At 48.1% G+C, this 20,065-nt stretch overlaps 1 protein-coding gene and 1 non-coding gene across 2 annotated transcripts; one reads left to right on the forward strand and one right to left on the reverse strand.

Annotated features, from left to right (window-relative positions):
- Nucleotides 1–430: 430 nt before the first annotated feature.
- Nucleotides 431–5,608, reverse strand: ATP5MF (ATP synthase membrane subunit f). The gene is made up of 4 exons (XM_006041328.3): nt 5,461–5,608; nt 1,954–2,061; nt 1,246–1,362; nt 431–565 (listed from the first exon to the last, which is right to left on the reverse strand). Exons 1-4 carry the CDS (start codon nt 5,471–5,473, stop codon nt 537–539), a joined length of 267 nt encoding a protein of 88 aa, XP_006041390.1. The 5' UTR covers nt 5,474–5,608; the 3' UTR covers nt 431–536.
- Nucleotides 5,609–14,750: 9,142 nt separating this feature from the next.
- TRNAW-CCA lies at nt 14,751–14,822 on the forward strand. The gene has a single exon. It is a non-coding gene; the product is annotated as a tRNA-Trp (tRNA).
- The last annotated feature ends 5,243 nt before the right edge of the window (nt 14,823–20,065 follow it).

The following is a 20,065-nucleotide window of genomic DNA, read 5'->3' on the forward strand; positions in this document are numbered from 1 at the left end:
CAGCCTGAGCTCCTGTCGGGACTTCTGCTTTCCCTTCCCACCGGTGTCATCCCGCTGACCTTCCTGCAAGTGAGGCTTACTCACCAAGACCAGACGAGCCCACGCACCTGGTCCCCTGAGACCCCAATAGCCCAGGATGGTGCAGGAAGACGAGGGAGGGGAGAACATTCTTAGGAACTAGGGCATCTGCCTTATACTGTGAGTCTGTCAGCTGACAAAAGACCAAAAGTGAGGCAGAGAGAAGGCAAACACCTTAGCACTGTTGATGGGGCACTAGGTGACCTCCAGGACACCGGGGCAAGATCCTGAAGCTCAAGGTTCAAAGTCCTGGGCTGCCTTGCCAGTCCCCTCTGGAAGCTGTAGAAGCACCCCACCTCAGCTCGTGCAGCAGGAGCTACAGGGCAGGCAGTTGGCTGAGCCAGCGAGGCAGTCCAAGTACCAGTCATTTTTTATTGGATGTTAATTCTCCATTAGGATGTGAAAGGATTCAGGGGTGCCGGCAAAGGTGATGGTCAGGAATGCAGAGTGTGCCCTCTTCAGTGGTACTTGCGGAGCCGCTCGTGTTCTGGAGTCAGAAAGGCAAAATGGTAGAGTTCTTCACAGGTGTGGAGAAAGCACAGGGCAACAGGGAGGGCAACGGGCCAAAACCGTGAAGCCCTCCTGAGAACTTTCAGGAGATGCCCCACAGCCTGCTTGTGGAATCAGGAGCTCATCTGGCCCCTGAAGGCATTCCCACTCAGAAAATCCACCCACGCGCCCACCCTCAGGGCCAGCACTGCTCAGGATGCCCCAGGACGGCAGGGAGCCGGACACTGGTGCATACTGTCCATGGAGCCCAGTCAGTGGCCACTGCCAACACTTCCTGGCGTCTCCCACAGATAAGATTCCTCTCAGATCTCAGAATGGGAGATGCCACACTTTGCAGAGCCCACAGATAGAGGACTGCAGCCTGCAACCCACTGCCCTCTTCACACTGGCTGCTAGGAAGATGAAGCCAAGCTTCCCACCAACCTGTGGCAGAGCCTGCAGTATCTGACACAACGCTGCCTAAATATTTTCACCTCACGTTCATCTTACTTTTCCTTTCTCTTTGCCACAGTTTTCTCCCTTAAAACATGCCATATTCTGGTAGGTCCCTCCAATTCTTCAGCTGTCTGTGGGGTGACTTCTAAATGAGACGGTGAACCAATCCCACCCTGTCAGGGGAGACCCCACCAGAGGCAAAGCAATCCAGAAGACACTCACTGAGCTCCTTGTAAGAGCGGCAGTAGTTTAAAAACACGTAGGCCGCCAGCACCATCGAGAGCCCCGCGATGCTCCCTTTCTTCACGTTCACATACTTGTTGTAATACCGATAGTAACCTGTGAACAGGGGGGAGGCCACGCCTCTGAGAACACATTCTAACGGGAGAGGGCAAAGCTGAGGACAGGCCTCAGTGCAGGAGCAAACAGCACGCAAAATACAGCAGAGGGTGGTCAGAATTAGAAAGGAAAACAGAATGAGCCCCCCGCCCCGCCCCCCGGGGGGCTGGCAACCACACAGGTCCCATGACGTGACGACACAGGACTAATCTGCCTGGTCACACACTGTGACCTGAAAGGCAGACCACTTCAAACGTCCATCCTGGAAGGCCGGGCTCGCAGGGAGACGAGCACTGCAGACTAGCGTCCCCTGTGCTTCCAGCTCATTTTCCTCTTAAGGCTTAATGACATTTCTTTAACACAGAAGCAGTGGTACACATTCCAGACAAGAGAAAATATATCCTTATCTGAAATATTTACAAGCCAGCCTTTCACAGGACCCATCAAACATGGAAATTCGAGGCCTAACAATCTGACTCTGTCCTCTACATAACTTATAGATCTAAAACTGGCCAAGTTAACTCAGGGCAAAAAAAAGACCTGAAGACCCAGAGGCTTGCTCTTATTTACACATGCCCATAAGGCTCTGACCTCTTTGAAATGCTCCAGCGATGCCTGAAGGGGTGAAATCCCGCATCAGTATCCAGCTTGGCAACTCCCCTAGTTTGACTTCCAGGAGCTTCTTCTCCTTCAGTGGTACTGAAAAGGACAACACAAAAACACACCCAGTGAAAGGGTCTCCCGGGAACACAAACAGCATCTGTCTGTGTCACGTCAACCACTCAATAATGATGCATTCAGTAACAGCACTAAACAGGCTGCATGTAAGTAATACTACAGGTAAACACGTCACACCAAATCTATTATCTTAGGCCAGAGTCTATATATCGCAGAACAAGATCCTGAATAACAGCCTGCTAGGAATAACTATAAAAAGAGAACTAAGGGCCATGAAGAAGAGAGAAAAGTGGAGGATGGATACCTTTATTTTATGAGGAAGAGTGGGGAAAACTGACTCAGAGAAGCTGGCGAATCCTGAACAAAGGCAGAGAGCCTGCAGGCCGTGCGGGCACAACTCGACCTCAGGTCTGGTTCCCATGCTCCTGAAGCCAATCTGACTCCTACCTCAAGCATCCCACCTCAGACCACAGACGTCAAATGACTTAGTAAAAGCCATTCCCGAGGCCCCATGGGCCCCAGATCATTTCCCAATGAGAATCTGGACACAGGAAGGGTTCTTGTTTTAGGCCATACTGTATTCATCTCTGGGCTTAAGAGTAAAACAGGAAAGTGGCCAGGGAGGGGCTGGCCCTGTGAATGCTCATAAAAGGAGGGAATGGCCTCTCCGCTGTCCTCTTCCTAGACATCAACTTTAAAATGTTGTTTGACAGGCGCACTCTTCAGAGCAAGGAGTCAAGGGTGCTGCTGCTGCTTAAAGATGACCAAGAGGAGCCGGATTTCACCATTCCAAGGTTTCTTCTCCATTTTCAGGATCTAAGGAAAGGCTTGGGCTCCTTAAGGACTAATCTTGAGAGTTCACTGGGGGGGAATCCCACCGTGAACTCTTATCAAGGGCAAGGGCCATCATCAGGCTTAATGGCACATTCACACAAACTATGAAAACATTCACATTATCTTGCATTCTCGTTCAGGGGCTGACAAGTGCCTTGGCACATCACAGGAGAAAAAAAGCCAACCGTTTATTTTTCTTCATATTCATGTATCTGTGGTAATGGTTTAGTCACTCAGTTGTGTCTCACTCTTTGCAACCCCATGGAGAGTAGCTCCAAGAGTTATGTATCTGTACTATGAAGAAAAGAGCATTTCTGTAACCAAAACCAAGAAATGTATAAACACAGAAGCACACACACACATTAGCCTTAAGGAGAGCCAAGTACAGCACCATCACAAAACTCCAAGAGACCATCAGATTCATCACAGATGCATGTACACTCCCTCACTCCAAGAGTTTCTCTCTCCGCAGAACACAAAGGCCTTAGTCCTTGGCTGCATACTGGCCCTCCCCCAACACTCCTCTGCAGTGGCTGGTTCATACCAGTAGAGCGTGGTGATGAACAGAGCAGACTCTACCATCAAGTATCCTGGGTTTAGTGCCACTTTGAAGCTGTGTGCCCTCAGGCAAGTTACTGCCCTCTTTGTGCCTCAGTTTCCTCTTCTGTAAAATAAAGTATGAATACTACCTACCTTGCTACTGAGCTCCAGGTACTGTGTAAATAGGAATTATTATTATCTGTCTCCCTGCCTGTCTGTGAGCTATCTGAAGGTGGGAGTTCCCCACACATAGTTCCTGGTCATGACAGAATTTCACTGAAGGTTAAGAAAGGACCACAGGTTCTTGGGAGGGCAGGTGACTACCTGACTTGATTTTATGACTTCAAAAAGCATACTGTCCACCTATACGGAGGGACACGGAGAGACACAAGTGTCTTCTGTGTGCTAAATCCAACCAGAGAGTGAAAGGTTTTAAGTTTTGCAGGTCACACAAGGTCTCTGTAACATAGTCTTAAAAAAAAGAAAAAACAAAAACCAACTATTTATGCACACATGCCGCACTGCAAGTCAGGCAAGATCTTAGTTCCCTGACCAGGAATGGAACACAAACCCCACCCCCCACCCCTTCCCCACAGTGGCAGCACACAGCCTTAACCACTGGACCACCAGGAAAGTCCCTGAACAAATATTTTTTTAAAAACATAAAAACTATTCTTGGCTCACAGATATACAAAAAATAGGCCACAGGAAATCCAGCCGATTGGCCACTCTATCAACCCAGATCTCATCTAGATAACTGTTGGTACTCCCATCACTTTATCTGATACTGAATTCGTGGCTTTATGCTCTGGTGACAGATTTCACCTAAAAGCCCATCAGTACATGAACTCCAATTCCTTCACCTGGGCAACACTGATGGGTCAGACGTGACATGACCTTACTCCAAGGTCACGCAGGGAAAGCCGGATGACAGCACTCAACAGTGGCCCAGGCAGTGCTCCGAGCAGCTTACAAACTTCAGGTGTTTAACCCTTAGTTCACAGTGCTCTCCACAACTCTCTGCTAGACTCAAGGTTTCCTTTTCACACGCTGTCCTGTTTACACAACACAACCACCCTGGACAAATATTCTCATGCCCGTTCTTACAGATGAAATAAAAGCATCATTATCATCTTTTTTGACCCCCCTTTTCACGTCTCCAGGCTGAGATTTAAGAATATAGAAACTGAGGGAAGAGACAGACCCGTGAGTCAGAATTCTGCCATTATCATGCAGTGTGACCACAGGCAAGCCATACCGCATCTCTGACCCGTTACTTTCCTCACCTTTAAAATGGGATCAACGTTCCCGGCACTGACCTCCTGACAAGGTTACTGTGAGGATCCAGAGCTAAAATATGGTGGTTTCAGTATTTCTTTAAAAATCAAAGTGGACAGTCTGGTAAGTGTAGAGATTATACACGCATATCATCGAAAAGGCTGATGGTCATACGGTCACTTGTGTGATTAAAAGCTCAGTTTACCACAAGACCCCAGAAGCCTAGGCTTGAATCCCAGCTCAGCCCACTCACCACCAGTGACCTTGAATAGGTCACTTCACCTCTCTAAGCCTATTCCACACACCCAAGCGTCGACCCTTCCGTGGTGCAGGCTCTGTCCCAGCATAGCTCCTCTGGGAACTGAATTTGAGCTTCCGCTTAACACGCAGGGCTCAGGTGCAAAGAAACTGCCAGAGCATGGATAAGAGTGCCATTCCTCAGCGAGGAGAGGAGGGTGGTCCGAGGCGCGCATTCCCAGGCCCCGAGGCGCGTCGCCGGGATGCCGTCGCCCTCCCCGCCGCAGCCGAGCGGCGCCCGCTCTGGGCAGCCAGGAGGCACCGCTGGGCGAGACGAGGAGGGTCGGGTGGCGCTGGACCCTGAACAGAGGGTCCGGCAGGCCTCAAGTGAGGGCGCGGCGAAGGTCCTGAGCGAAAGGGAGGCGGCTCCTGCACTCTGTCCCTTTCTTCCCTGTGCGACTCTGGTCACTGGGCCCCAAACCCCGACTCCTGCTTCCACCCGAGTAGCCCTAAATGGACCCGGAGACTCACCGACTGACGCCATCTTGGAGTCCTGGCCGTCCGCTCGGCCGGGCCGCGCAAGGACTGCTGGGTAGGGAGCATGCCCTCTGGGGGCCAGAAGCAGAGGCTCACGGGAAGCAGGTCGAGACTGGGAGGAGGCTGGGCTTGCAAGTGCGCCATGAGTCGAAGGGCGAAGTAACGAAGGCAAAGCCCTGCGACCCCGCAGTGGGGAAGCCGGGCGGGAAGCGAGCGCGGGTGACGGGGTGGGAGTGGAAGTGATAAGGCTCACCTTGGGCTTCCAGCCCCAGGAGGAGATTGGAAAGGACCAAAAAAAGGGGGGGAGGAGGAATAGGGGAAGAGCATCTTAGCTTTCTTACTCTGTCGCCTTAAATTTGTTGTGAAGGATGACAGGGGCATATTAAGATCTTTGTCCCAACTGTGCTTGATGGGAGATTCAAGGAATCCCCGCTTACCAGGAAAAGTCGGTGTCCAGGCTTAGATTCCAAATATGTTTGATTACCTCATAGCTGAGTCGGTAAAGAATCTGCCTGCAATGAAGGAGACTTGGGTTCGCGTCCTGGGTCGGGAAGACCGCCTGGAGGAGAATCCCATGGACAGAGGAGCCTGGTGGGCTACAGTCCAAGTGGTCGCAAGAGTGGGACACGACTGAGTGACTTTCACTTTACTTAGGTTTGATTCCAGAGTAACTGCGTCCACCCTCTGGGACTGCACCCTAAGGTTGGAAATAAGCAATACCCTCAGATCAGATCAGGTCAGTCGCTCAGTCGTGTCTGACTCTTTGCGACCCCATGAATCGCAGCACACCAGGCCTCCCTGTCCATCACCAACTCCCGGAGTTCACTCAGACTCACGTCCATCGAGTCAATGATACCATCCAGCCATCTCATCCTCTGTCGTCCCCTTCTCCTCTTGCCCCCAATCCCTCCCAGCATCAGAGTCTTTTCCAATGAGTCAACTCTTTGCATGAGGTGGCCAAAGTACTGGAGTTTCAGCTTCAGCATCATTCCTTCCAAAGAACACCCAGGGCTGATCTCCTTCAGAATGGACTGGTTGGATCGCCTTGCAGTCCAAGGGACTCTCAAGAGTCTTCTCCAACACCACAGTTCAAAAGCATCAATTCTTCGGCACTCAGCCTTTTTCACAGTCCAACCCTAGGGATACACAACTCCTTCTTTCTGCCCCTTCTCCAGGGGCCATGATGATGCCTCACCACCATCTTGTTCTTTCTGGAAAGGTGACGATAACCCTTTCTGGTTAAGCAATTCTGACTTGGGCAAGATGCTTCAGTGGCCTGAATCCTAGTTTTCTTCTCTGTAAAACAGGGATATAATGCTTACCTGGCACCATTGTAGGATTTAAATGAAACAATATGTGTCAAAATAAAAATAAGAACTGAGTGGATAGGAGGCATTGGACCAGGGAAATGATAGCTTCCTCAGGAAAGTGACTTGGGAGGAGTTGATTATCAAACTCATTTTTAGCAGTCACTTAATCCTTCACCAAATGTGTATTGCTATGTATTGAGCACTAGAGACACTGAAGTCAGACATGGAACTTCTCCCGTGGTCCAGTGGCTAAGACTTGGAGCTCCCAATGCAGGGGGCAGAGCACAGAAGATTTTAAGGATTTTAAAATATTCTTTATGCTGTTCTAATGATGGATATATGCCATTATACGCTTGTCCCAAACCCATAGAATATACATTGAGTCAACTCGAAGATAAACTGTGTACTTTAGGTGATTATGATGCGTCGGTGTAGATGCATTCTTCATAGAAAATGTAATAGTCTGCTGAGTGGTGTTGATAATCAGGGAGGCTATGCATGTAGGGTGGGCAGGAAGTATTTGAAAAATCTCTGTACTCCACTCTCAGTTTTGTTGCAAACCTAAAGCTGCTCTAAAAAATGGCTTTAAAAAGATGCATCACTCATAGCCTGTGCTCTGGGACAACCCAGAGGGACGGGGTGAGGAGGGAGGTGGGTGGGGTGTCCAGGATGGGGGGACACATGTACACCCCTGGCTGATTCATGTCAATGTATGGCAAAAAACACGATATTGTAAAGTAATTAGTCTTCAATTAAAATAATTAATTTAAAAAGGATACATCAAGTGCCAGCCACAAGGTTATAGCTTGTAGCATCTCCCTAGAAAGAACTTGAGCTGCAACATAGAAGTCATGGTTTTCTTCCTGAGTTCAGTTCAGTTGAGTTCAGTCGCTCAGTCATGTCCGACTCTTTGCGACCCCATGAATTGCAGCACGCCAGGCCTCCCTGTCCATCACCAACTCCCGGAGTTCATTTTCTGGTACTTGAGTTATTTTTTTAATACAACTTCACCTCCTTTGATCGTCATTACTCATTTTCACCCCATTCTTTGTTATGGAAGGAGTCTTTTGCATGTTTCTCCTCCAAAAATGATTTTTTTCTTCTTTGACTTCCATTAATATTCCATTAATATTGTAAAGACCTCTTGCAATTCATGGATGTATTTTGAACTAAATGCTAGTTCCAGTGTTCAGTTTTAATTGGTGTCCTCTCGTCTTGAGAGGTAAGTTCCTAAGAATAAACTAGAGTCCTGGAAAATTTCAAGTTCAAATTCTGGCACAGAACGGAATCACCCCTCACCCTACCCTACCATAGCCATTAGCCTTTGAGTCCATCTTACCATGTTTCCTTACAGAAAAATCTTCACTTTCCACACCTCTAAACCTGGGGCTCTTTTCTAAGCCATGCCCTTAAGTTTTAATGATTCTTAGCCAACACTAGATGCAGCAGACTGCCTCTCTGCGCCTGTGAAAACTGTCTCTAGACATTCATAAGACGTAGTTTCTCATTCTCTATTCTAATCTCCCTCTGTGACCCGCATTTCCTTCAGTCACAGTTATCTACAATACTGGATGGCTTTTTTTTTTTCAACATGGCACAGTATCACTTGATATAAAATGATTGCATGAAACAATACACATTTGCAAAAACTATAGAAACACAGAGAATGACTGTCACATTCAGGATGGCTTTAAAGCTGTCTTTTGCTCATTTAATCTCAAACATTATTCTCCAATTGTTCAGAAGTCTTCATTGGGACACCTTACTTTTCAGGAACACCAAGGCATCGGATACACACCTCATTTCTCAACCCTACACCTGTTCGGCTCCCTGAAGCCCCAGTCCCAGCCCGGTTTCCAGCACTCAGCAGCTCCCTCTGGTGGCCTCAGATGTATATGCACGGGAGCCCAGGATCTGCAGTTGTTACCACGACCTCAAGCCTGGGACTGAGCCAGGCTGGACCCGGGAGATGTGAGCGCCGGATGCAGCAGCCCCAGCCCTAGACGGAGATGCGGAACAAGGTGGAGGAGGGGACAGTGGGCGCAGGAAAGCCAAGACCTGAGTTTGTGCCTGTAAGACGAGTTAGGGCTTGGGGTAAGGGCAGATTCCTCAGCGGGGTCACCTTTACAGAGCTTCTGGAAGGGATCAGCAGAAGGCACAGAGCCAGAGACCTGTCTCTTTGCGTCCAGACCCTCTCTGTTTAGTATCTGACCTGCACCTGGGCTTTTATTGTTGTCCCCCCTAAATCTGCCCAGTCGGAGGTCATGGCTTCCGGAGCATCACAGTGGGAGTCTGGTCCCTATCTCCCATCTTGACATAGGTTGAAGGCTCTCCAGAACCGCCCCATCCTTGTCCCTGTCCTGGGCCCTGTTCTGCCGCATCCTGCCCCTTGCAGCTTCTGCCTCAGTCCCCTGGTCCTGCCTGTTCTCTCTCCAGTCCTGTCACCTCTCGCAGAACCGGGAGATGCCTCACAGTTACTAGAGAAATTGCAGCAGCTCAGAGACAGCGACTCGCAGCTATCCTGTCTGGTCAAAAGGGGAAACACCCCCAGGAAACCCAGGGTCCCCAGGGCCACGCTTCCTCCCAGCACTGGCTGATTTTGAGGGAGAACAGGGCACATGGTCGAGCCTGAGCAGGGAAGCCAAGCAGAAGCACTTCCTGGAGTCACCCTTAGGAGACCTGGGAGGCTGCCTCTTCCATCTGGGTCCAGGACCCTGACTCCACTGGCAGTTTCCATGGTGACAGTGAACAAGCCTCAGCGTGGTCCTGTCCCCCTACCTTCATCTGCACAAATGAGGTGACCCAGAATGACAACGGAGAGGCTCAAATGGGAGGGACTGGGACCTCGAGAAAGAGAACCCATGTGGGGGCAAGGCCCTTGGATGGGTGGCCTGGGGTTGCGGGCATTGAAACCTGGGGCTCTGCTGAGAGCTCTGAAGACCTGGGTACCAGCTCCTGGGGGAACTAGGAATTGGGCTCCAGAAAGTGCAGATGGAGCCCAGATGTACACATGGCACCCCACAGCAGAGCTGAGGCAAGTATCAGAGGCGTCATTCGCAGATGAAGCATCTCAGCCTCAGAGGAGCAGTTCAGAGGCGAATCCACTCAGGAGGGCAGGTTTTGTCTTGAAGAACATTGTCACCTTCTCAAGTTCCTCTAAACCCCTCTCCCCAAAGCAGTCTCATCGAGTGACTGAATTCTAGGAAGTTGCAAACAGTTCAAATTGGTCTCTGCAGATCCTCTCTTCAAAACCATTGAGTTTTGCACAGACGTAGAAAGAAATCTTAGGGTTACCAAAGGGGAAAGCAGGGAAGAGGAGTAAATTAGAAGTGTGGGATTAACAGATACACACTTATATATATAACAGATATACACGTTAATTTTGTATCAACAATGACCTCTGTATAGCACAGGGAACTATATGCAATAGTTGTAATACCCAATACTGGAAAAGAACCTGGAAATATGTATCTGAATCACTTTGTTAAACACCTGAAACTAACACAATATTGTAAATCAACTACGGGTTAGTCGCTCAGTCGTGTCCAGCTCTTTGTGACCCCATGGACTGTAGCCAGCTCCTCTGTCCATGCGATTATCCAAGCAAGAATACTGGAGTGAGTTGCTCTTTCCTTCTCCAGGGGATCTTCCCAACCCAGGTATCAAACATGGGTCTCCTACATTGCAGGCAGACGCTCTATGGTTTGAGCCACCAGAGAAGCCTGTAAATCAACTATACTTCAGTTTTTAAAAATGGGGGAATAAAAACCCATTGAGTTTTGTAATTGGAAGTGAAGTCCAACGAAAGGGAGAAGAGAGATGAGAGTCTAAAGCAAGCTCTGCCAAGTGGCTAATAGGTTATCTCAATCTGTCGCCAGCTCTCTGATCCCATTCCTGTGGGTGCAATTAAAATAATCTTTTCTCTTGCTGTCCAGCAACATGACCTGCCTGCCATTGAGTGCTCTGGGTGTCCCTCACCTGGGAGTTTCCTGCAGCTTCTCTATGAAGGTGAGGAACAGGGTGGAGACAGCCAGCACAGAAGGGGCTCCCCGGGTCTAATCCAACACATGTACGGGACTACTGATGTACCAGTTTACTGATGTCTGCAGTTTTCTTTGAAGTGGATAAAAATAAGATGGGTTGGTGAATGGGGGATGGATGGATATGTGCTAAAGTTATGTGCCTTTAAATATTAATGATAAATGTTTGCAGGATACAGGTATAAACTGTAAAATTCTTTCAGCCATCCATTAGATTTCAAATTTTTCATATTTAAATGCTGGGGAAAGCTTTATGAGGTATTTCCTCCTTTCATGTTTTGCGGAGGTCCCCATGCAAAGGATGTGAATTTTCAAGGTAGCTGGACCTGGTGGGATGCTAAGACAATGGGATGGGGGGAGCCTGTTCAAAACAAGACCATAATTAACCATTACCCAGATTCCTTGAGGGATTGCCAGAAACCTCTCACCCTCAGTTCCTGGACAGGTGGAAGGAGGCCTCCCACAGCTCAGAAGGGAGCCACGGGGTGCAAGGAGCGTGGACCTCACCCCACGGACACACTGCTCTCCAAGTGTGCCTGGTAGGAGTACATGTTAATGTCACAGGCGGGACAACCATTGTGCTGGCAACTCCCCCATGAAGAAGTCGTTAGCGGGGACTCACATGCTCACTCATCTGCTTTGATGGAAAAGAAAATGCACTAAATGAGGCTGACTGCTCAGCATGCCTTTCCTTTTCTCCTCCTGCACACTCTGAACCCGACGATGGTGCTCACTCGGGCTCTGATGTGTTCCAAGTTTCTACCCACATCTTCCTCTCCGGCTGGTGCTCCAAGCAGTGAGCACCTGTCATGATTCCGCCTCCTCCAAGCATCCATTACCTGCCCACCTGACCTCTTCCATCTCCCTGGTCAAAGAAGTCTGCAGATTTTTCGACACTGGAAACGACTTGCTGTGGCAAGTACCTGACATCTATCCCTTCTGAGGTTCTCTTTTGCGCTCCAGTGTCCTGCAAATGGATCTCACTGCCCACGGTACTTTCACACTCTCATGTCTCTTTCACTTGTCAGCCAGAGCTCCCGAAGCTGGTTGAGATTTCCCATAATCTCATGAGGGTCACTGAGCTCCTGGTGTTCATCCTGGTGGTGGCATCCTGTGGCCACAATCCCACCAGCATCAGAATAATAGTTTTTCCTTCCAAACCCAACAGCTCTTCTGTGTTTCTCTGCCTTTGTTTTTAGCTTCCCCAAGGGGTGAAGAAATGGGAGACCAGAATCCATGACCGAGACTCCGAAGAGGAGCTGGTGCCCTGAGTGGTCACCTCGGTAGCGTCATCTTTAAAAGGTGCCTGGAAGAAAGGGGCCAGCAGAAGGAGCAGGAGCTGAGAAGCCTCCTCTGGGCACCAAGACTGTGTCCAGTGCTGGCCCTGGCGACTAGGGCTTTATACCCACCCCACACCCCACGTCCGCCCGGCCAATCCCCGCTGAGGCTCGGGACGTGTCACAATGGGGCATGGTGCCTGTCCCCGTCCCCACCCCCACCTGACTCCCCAGGGGGGGGTCACCCGAAGCAGCGCCTGCGGGCCCCGCCCCCGCCGGGGAGGGTCCCTCCCATCCTTCACCCCACCTACTATCTGCGCAGGTGAGTCACGATACGTCCCACAGTTCGTTGGTGGATTTTTTGGAGCTCAGAGACGCTGGTGGTTCCAGGATCACAGCGCTAGCTGGAAATGAAAAGCCTGCTGAACCCAGGACCGCCCAGCAAGGGTCTTAAAAGCCCAACAGAAAGCTGCTTAGGGATTGGTAGTCATTGGGCGGGGCACGGAAGCCCCGCCCCACACTTGGTATCCTTGGTGATGGTAAACAAGCCTCAAGATGCCCCTCCTTTTTCTTTTTTTTCACATTTTGCATATTGGTATTTAAGGAAGACTGTCTAACTAAGAATTAGAAGTTTAACTCCGCCTGCAAGCGCGCTGACGTTCCCCTTGGAGGCTCCTCCGCGACTTTCGTACTTCTGTCAGCATTTCAAGACCACCCTGGTGCCGGGGCCACGTGGCTGCCAAACCTACTCCCTACTGTCCACACCGGCCTCTCTGGCCCACAGGTGACAGTCACCTCCTGTCCTGCCTGGCGCCCCCGGGATGGGGATAGGAAAGCGGGACGTGGGAAGTGTGGCTACCCACCCCCAACGCCCTACCCCACCCCCCTGGGTAACAGAGGCTAGGGTGAGAACCAGAGTGTAATTTGGGCACTGAACACCAATAAATGTTTCTCTAATAACATTATTTTCCCTAAAACCCCGACATCTATAACCAACCTGCTCTGTGTTCATCTGGCTTCTAATCCCCCTTCTTTAACCTGATGTACTCAGTCGCTCTCCCCATGGCCTGGACAGCTCGCCAGGGCTCCTCTACACATGTAATTTACCACTACTGCCACAGACCTCATTGGATGAGAGAGGAGTCGTCCTCTCACCATCCAGAAGTGAAATAAAATTATCCATAGTATCCCTGTTTAATGCATTGTGGGAGAGCGTCTGTCCCTCCTTCCCTTGCTAGAAAAGTCAAATCTGAAATAAAAGACTTAGGATACCTCCTTTGTGGTTCAGCTGGTAAAGGATCTGCCTGCAATGTGGGAAACCTGGGTCTATCTCTGGGTAGGGAAGATCCCCTGGAGAAGGGAAAGGCTACCCACTCCAGTATTCTGGCCTGGAGAATTCAATCCATGGGGTTGCAAAGAGCGACTTTCACTTTTTACTTCAGTCTCACTCTATATCTATGGTACAGTGATAAAGAATCCACCTGCCAGTGCAGGAGACACAGAAACACAGGTTCGATCCCTGGGTTGGGAAGATCCCCTGGAAAAGGAGATGGCAACCAGCTCCAGTATTCTTGCCTGGGAAATCCCATGGACCTAGGAGCCAGTCTCACTGTGAAAGGGATTTGCTTAATTGGTTATATGGTTATATCTTTCTTTTTGGCATCTTCAATTTCTGTCTTTTCAATTAACCCTTTCTTCAGCATGCTAACATACATTGATCTATCACCTTAAACAGTCTGTTTATGCCACACTGCCCTCTTCAAAACTGCTATTTCTCTGGGCTACTTTGGAGTTATTAAACTTCTAATTTTTAATGTTTTTAATGGAAGTATAATTGATTTACAATATTTCAGGTTGCAGCAAAGTGATTCAGATATATATACATCTATGGCTCCGTGGTAGAGAATCCTCCTGCCAATGCAGGAGACACAAGAGACACGGGTTCAATCCCTGGGTCGGGAAGATCCCCTGGAGAAGAAAATGGCAACCCGCTCCAGGATTCTTGCCTGGGAAATCCTATGGAAAGAGGAGCCTGGTGGGCTATAGTCCATAGGGTCGCTAAGAGTCAGACATGACTGAGGATGCATTCTTTTTCAGATTCTTTTCCATTTAAGAATATTGCAAGATATAGCACAAAGTACAGTTCTTTTTTAAAAAAAAAAAAGAAAAAGCAAAAAAATTTTTAAAGCAAAAAAATTTCTAAGCCCCTTTTTGTTAAAGGGAAGTTGCGTTCCTCCCTAGGTGTGACACCACTCCCCACCCCCAACATGCAAATCCTCGTGGCGTTCCGCCTGCAGAAAGACTGGGAAAAAAGAAAGCACCCGGAGCGGCAATCACCCCACCTCGCCTTCCCTGACAGCCGGACTTCTCATTTTCCAGTCTCTTCCCAAACATCCCTCCCTAAAAAAAAAAACCTCTGTAGGGAGAGTGGGTTTCCCGGAATGAGGGGGGGTCGAATATTCCTTGAGCCCTAAGCTTCTGACCCTGCTTCATTTACATCTCACTTTAAATAGACTCATTATAAAAGGGACAAAGAGCTTACAGTCATTCCTAAACGGTAGTAAGAGCAGTAAAAGAAAACAAAAGCAGAACAGAACTCACACCTGACACCCTCTGAAGTTGTCCCCCTAAGGCATTACAGGAGGAGCCACCACCAGGACCTCGTGGCGCAACGGTAGCGCGTCTGACTCCAGATCAGAAGGTTGCGTGTTCAAATCACGTCGGGGTCAAGGTACTTTTTTCTCGTGCGCCAAGAGATAAATTCGGTAGTGAACCAAACAATTGTCTGTCCGCGGACTCCCAGCAGAAGATTTTCTCCTATCTTTTCTTTAGTCCAGAGAGACTTCTTGTGAACCATTCAGCAATAGACAGGCACTAACTGAAAGGTAAGAAAACCCAGGAGAGCCGAAATGTCAAGTTGTTTGGTTCTTTTCCTTATCAGGACTAAGCTTCAGAGGGGACATCAGATGACTTCAGATGGGACAGTAAAACAGGGCGTGAGGAGACTTCACTAATGAATTCACCCTGATGTGAATAGTTTTATTTGGTCCCCACACAGGTATGGTATAGTCTCCCTGGGTTGAAATTTGTGTCACTTTGATGAAGTCAGGTTCTCTGCCCTCTCACCCCACCCCAACCACCACCACCCCACAAACTTCATGGTTTGAGCTTCCTCTGTCAAAAGCCCCCTGAATATTGTGGTTAAAGACAGTACACTGTGAAGCTGATTAAAAAGTTACTATGTTGATGATGGAGTTTTTGAACTCTATAGGAGTGGGAAAAAAATTACTCTGGAATTTACCATGCTGTTACTTAGATTTCATTTAAATGTGTATCTCCTAGAGGGATGTGATTCAATCAAGTTCCAGATACATGACCTGAGCAAGGAAAAACCCAAGTTAAGGGAAATGGAGACTGTTGTAGACTTACCAGGATTTAGCTTTCACTTAATGAATTAAGCCGGCCCCAATCCCCCTTCAGCTTGAAAGTCTGTCTGTTTCTGAGCTTAATAAATGAATAGATAGGTAAACAGTGGTTAGGGCTCTGTGCTTTCAGAGCTGAGGGCCGGGTTCCATCCATGGTGAAAAAAAGTGTTGGTTGCTCAGTTGTGTCAGACTGTGACCCCTGTGGAGTCCACCAGTTTCCTCTGTTCATGGAATTCTGCAGGCAAGAATACTGGAGTGGGATTCTCCAGGGAAGAATACTGGAGTGGGTAGCCATTCCCTTCTCCAGGGGATCTTCCCCAGGGATTGAACCTGGGTCTCCTGCATTGCAGGCAGATTCTTTACCATCTGAGCCTCCAGGAAAGCCCTCAATCAGTGATGGGGGAATTAAAGTGTCATAAGCCTTGACACTGGCCAGGAGGAGGAAGAAAAAAAATAAAACCCTGCCTACAAATTGTGGGTGGGGTTTTTTGCTTCTTATTTATTTGGCTGCGTCGCAGAGACCTTAAGTTATCGAACGAGGGATCGAACCTGTGTCCCCTGTATTATAAGGCAAAACCCTTAGCCACTGGCCCACCAGGAAAGTGTACAGAGTATGGCTTTTAAAAGGTTAATAGTGAAATCTCAGGATTGAAGGTATAACAGTTACCCGGATGACAAGGTAATGTGTTTTATGTATTAGTCTGTTTCATATTTTATGTGCTAACTTCCTTACTTCTCCGTCGCAGAATTCGATATTTGTAATCCATTGCGTCCAGAGGGTTTGCTGCTGCTGCTAAGTCACTTCAGTCGTGTCCGACTCTGTGCGACCCCATAGACGGCAGCCCACCAGGCTCCCTCGTCCCTGGGATTCTCCAGGCAAGAACACTGGAGTGGGTTGCCATTTCCTTCTCCAGAGGGTTTGGGATGTATTAATAGTACAGGGAAGCTTGGCGTGCTGCAGTCCATGCGGTCGCAAAGAGTCGGAAACGACTGAGCGACTGAATAACGAACAAGCAAGGTGGAAAGGTGGAAAAAGTAGAGGAAGACAGAATTAGGAGAAAGGGGCTCGGACAACACGAGCCTCGCCTGCTCAAAGAACCTGCGGTCCCAGGACTTTTGAGGATCATCCTCCGAGCAGCGCTGCTGGTCCGGCCCCTTCTCCCGGCCGAGGTTCCCATAGCGCCTAAGCCAGGGGAATGTGTGTGTTTGTGCGGGTGGGGATGGGTAAGTTCCCACTGACACAGTAGCTGCCTAAGGATCAGCAGGTGCCAGGGGGAAGTTCCACCATCCAGGGAAAGCGGAGGGCAACTCGTGGAAGGAAACGCTGAGGTCAATTGTCCTCCCTTCCTCGCACTTCAGCTGGAGCTAGTCCTACTGCGAGGGCACCAAAGTGGCTTGGGGACCATACCTGTGCTCCGCCTCCTTAGGTCCATGTTCCTGCAGGACTGACTCTCCGTGCTACCTGCCTGGGGCCAGTCATGCTTGACGTTTCCTCCATCCTTTCAGTACCTCCAGGTGCCTGAAACTTACTGACCTGCCCCACTGGCCATGCGCTGGCTTCTGTAAAGAGAAACGGGTGCTGTTGGGGGAGTCCACTGTCTATGCTGATTGCTTTGCTTCTGAAGGTTTTCTCCTCTTTAGAGTAACTCTAAAGAGCGGTTATGGTAATTTATTTCCCAAACATTTGCAAAATGATAACAGGATTACACTCACACCCACACACACCCACATAATGTTCCAGGATGTCCAAGCCACCTTCTACAAGCTGTGGTGAAGAGAATAAAATAAACTGGGCTCTCAAGGAGGTCCCTGTCTCCTAATCAATCTGAAGAGATTTTGACCTATGAGAAGCAAAACACAAAACAGAGACTGAAGAGATGAAGAGATCAGAATGGAGACCCTCTCCCTCCAAACCTTCATGTACTTGAGTCACAACTCTAAGAGTTTGTATTTTGCCCCAGTTTGTAAAGAATGCAATTACTAGTTGTTGTTTTTAAGAGTAAAATATGTTTTTTAAAAGAAATTTTGTCAAACACAGGACATTCTGATGAGAAAACTTAAAATGACCCAAATTCAAACATCTCAGAGAAAATCAAGGCTCTTGTGTGGATGGACAACTTTGCTGGGATTTTTCTGTCTCTACATCCTTATACATCTTTTTTTTTTTTTTTCTTATACATCTTATAAAAGTCTTCCTGTAAAACAATTTCCCTGGTTATACCATGCCAGGAGCCATCTCCCGGCATATTGCATATTGAGTGCAGCACTTTCACAGCATAATCTTTCAGGATCTGGAATAGCTCAACTGGAAGTCTATCACTGCCAGGAGACAGCGTGAGGAACTCCGCCCATGGCAAAGGTCATGAGGAAGGAGGCTTGGCATACGCGAAGGAGGGATCAAGCCTCAGGAGTCCCCCTGGAAATTCTCAAGCATCTACCCCCAAAACCAGAGTCTGCCTACTTTCTGCTTTGTGCTCTCACCTACACCTCTGACTTTATGGGGGGCTGTCCCCCACTACCTCTCTCTGAAAAAAGAATTAACTTACAGCTCCAGTTAATAATTTCTGGGTGTGACAGTGTTTCAACCTACAAACTCCTTTGGAAGTCCTCTAGCCTGCCTGAATAGGTTTTTTCTGGCCACATGTGATTGTTGAGAGCCTCCCAATTGTGAGAGGCATGAGATGTTCTAAACTGTCTGAATACAGATTCCTCTGAGCAGTTAAAAGTTTGATTAGAAATTGTATTGGTGAAGGGTTTTTCACTTGTTGGGCCCGTGTTTGCTGCTAAGTCTCCATATCCCTTACCTGCTGTGTCCCTGGCAGTGTATTGATTAATATAATTGGTGTAAGTAGTAGCTTTAATATTTGTAACCTTGGACCCTTGAGTTAATTCTTTTTCTTGTTGTAGCCCACCACACCTTTGCCCTATAGGAATGCGGGCTGGCGCCTGACTTTAGAATAATCACCTTTAGAGAAAAATAAGTTTCTTAAAATGTTAACAGGTCTCTGGGCCAGAAGATGATGCAAATCACCTAAACTTTTGCATATGATAAGTTTGCAGGAAGAAAGCCTGGCTTACTGCATGACTCTACCCCTTCCCCCATTATCCTCTATGCATAACTTAAGGTATAAAAACTACTTTGGAAAATAAAGCACGGGCCTTGTTCACCAAAACTTGGTCTCCCCATGTCGATCTTTCTCTCAGCTTCTGGCTGAATTATTCAGCCTCTTTTCTCCACTGAATTTCCTCACTGAGCTATCCTTATTTAACCACTCTTTATATCCTTAATTAACATTTAATTAAGCAATTGTTTCCTGATCCTCGCCGACGCTGTCCCCGCTTCGAATTCGCCGAATCCACCCGGGCTGGACCCCGGCAATACCACTATAAATTTAATGTGTTTTAAAATAGCTCTACTGAGATATAACTCATTCTTTTAAAGCATATGGTCAGGACTTCCCTGGTGGTCCAGTGGCTAAAACTGTGCTTCTGCTGGAAGAGATTCAGGTTCAATCCCTGGTCTGGAAATAAAGATCTTACATGCCCAGTTCAGTTCAGTTCAGTAGCTCAGTTGTGTCCAACTCTTTGTGATCCCATGAACTACAGCATGCCAGGCCTCCCTGTCCATCACCATCTCCCAGAGCTTACTCAAACTCATGTCCATCGACTCAGTGATGCCATCCAACAATCTCATCCTCTACCGTCCCCTTCTCCTCCCGCCTTCAATCTTTCCCAGCATCAGGGTCTTTTCAAATGAGTGGGTTCTTCCCATCAGGTGGCCAAAGTATTGGAGTTTCAGCTTCAGCATCAGTCCTTCCAATGAATATTCAGGACTGATTTCTTTTGAGAATTGATTGGTTGGATCTCCTTGCAGTCCAAGGGACTCTCAAGAGTCTTCTCCAACATCACAGTTCAAAAGCAGCAATTCTTTGGTGCTCAGCTTTCTTTATAGTCCAATTCTCACATCCACACATGACTACTGGAAAAACCATAGTTTTGACTAGACAGACCTTTGTTGGCAAAGTAATGTCTCTGCTTTTTAGTATGCTGTCTAGGTTGGTCATAGTTTTAATTCCAAGGAAAAGGGCGGGGCAAAAAGTACAGAGAACTGCTTTGGGTATGTTCACAGACTTGTACAGCCTTCACCATAGTCAACTTTAGAACATTTTTTTTTTTTTTTAATCACCAAAACAACCCTTTACCCATTAGCAGTCACCCTTCATTCCCTGGTGCCCCTGTCCCCTCCAGCCTTAGGCAATCACTAATCTACTTTCTGTTTCCATAGACTTACCTATTCTGAATACTTGCTATAAATGAAATGAAACAATATGTTACCTTCTGTGTCTGGTTTCTCTCACTTACATGTTTTCATTTAATTAAGGAGTTTACATTTTACTCCAGGGCAGAAGGAGTTACTGAAAAGTTCTGAGAAGAGTGACAAAATAGATTTAATTTTTAAATCTTCATCTTGGCTGCTTTGAATTGCACGGATTGAGGAAAGGCAAAATTAGAGGTGGAGAGTGTTTAGGTGACTATGGTGATTTGGA

The sequence above is a fragment of the Bubalus bubalis genome, chromosome 24 (genome assembly GCF_019923935.1).
Source record: "Bubalus bubalis isolate 160015118507 breed Murrah chromosome 24, NDDB_SH_1, whole genome shotgun sequence".
Classification (NCBI taxonomy): domain Eukaryota; kingdom Metazoa; phylum Chordata; class Mammalia; order Artiodactyla; family Bovidae; genus Bubalus; species Bubalus bubalis.

Coding starts and splice junctions, on each gene's coding strand:
- ATP5MF (XM_006041328.3), bottom strand. Junction 1,363..1,953: donor CGCTGGAGCATTTCAAAGAG/GTCAGAGCCTTA, acceptor CCCTGTTCACAG/GTTACTATCGGTATTACAAC. Junction 566..1,245: donor CCGCTCTTACAAGGAGCTCA/GTGAGTGTCTTC, acceptor TTCTGACTCCAG/AACACGAGCGGCTCCGCAAG.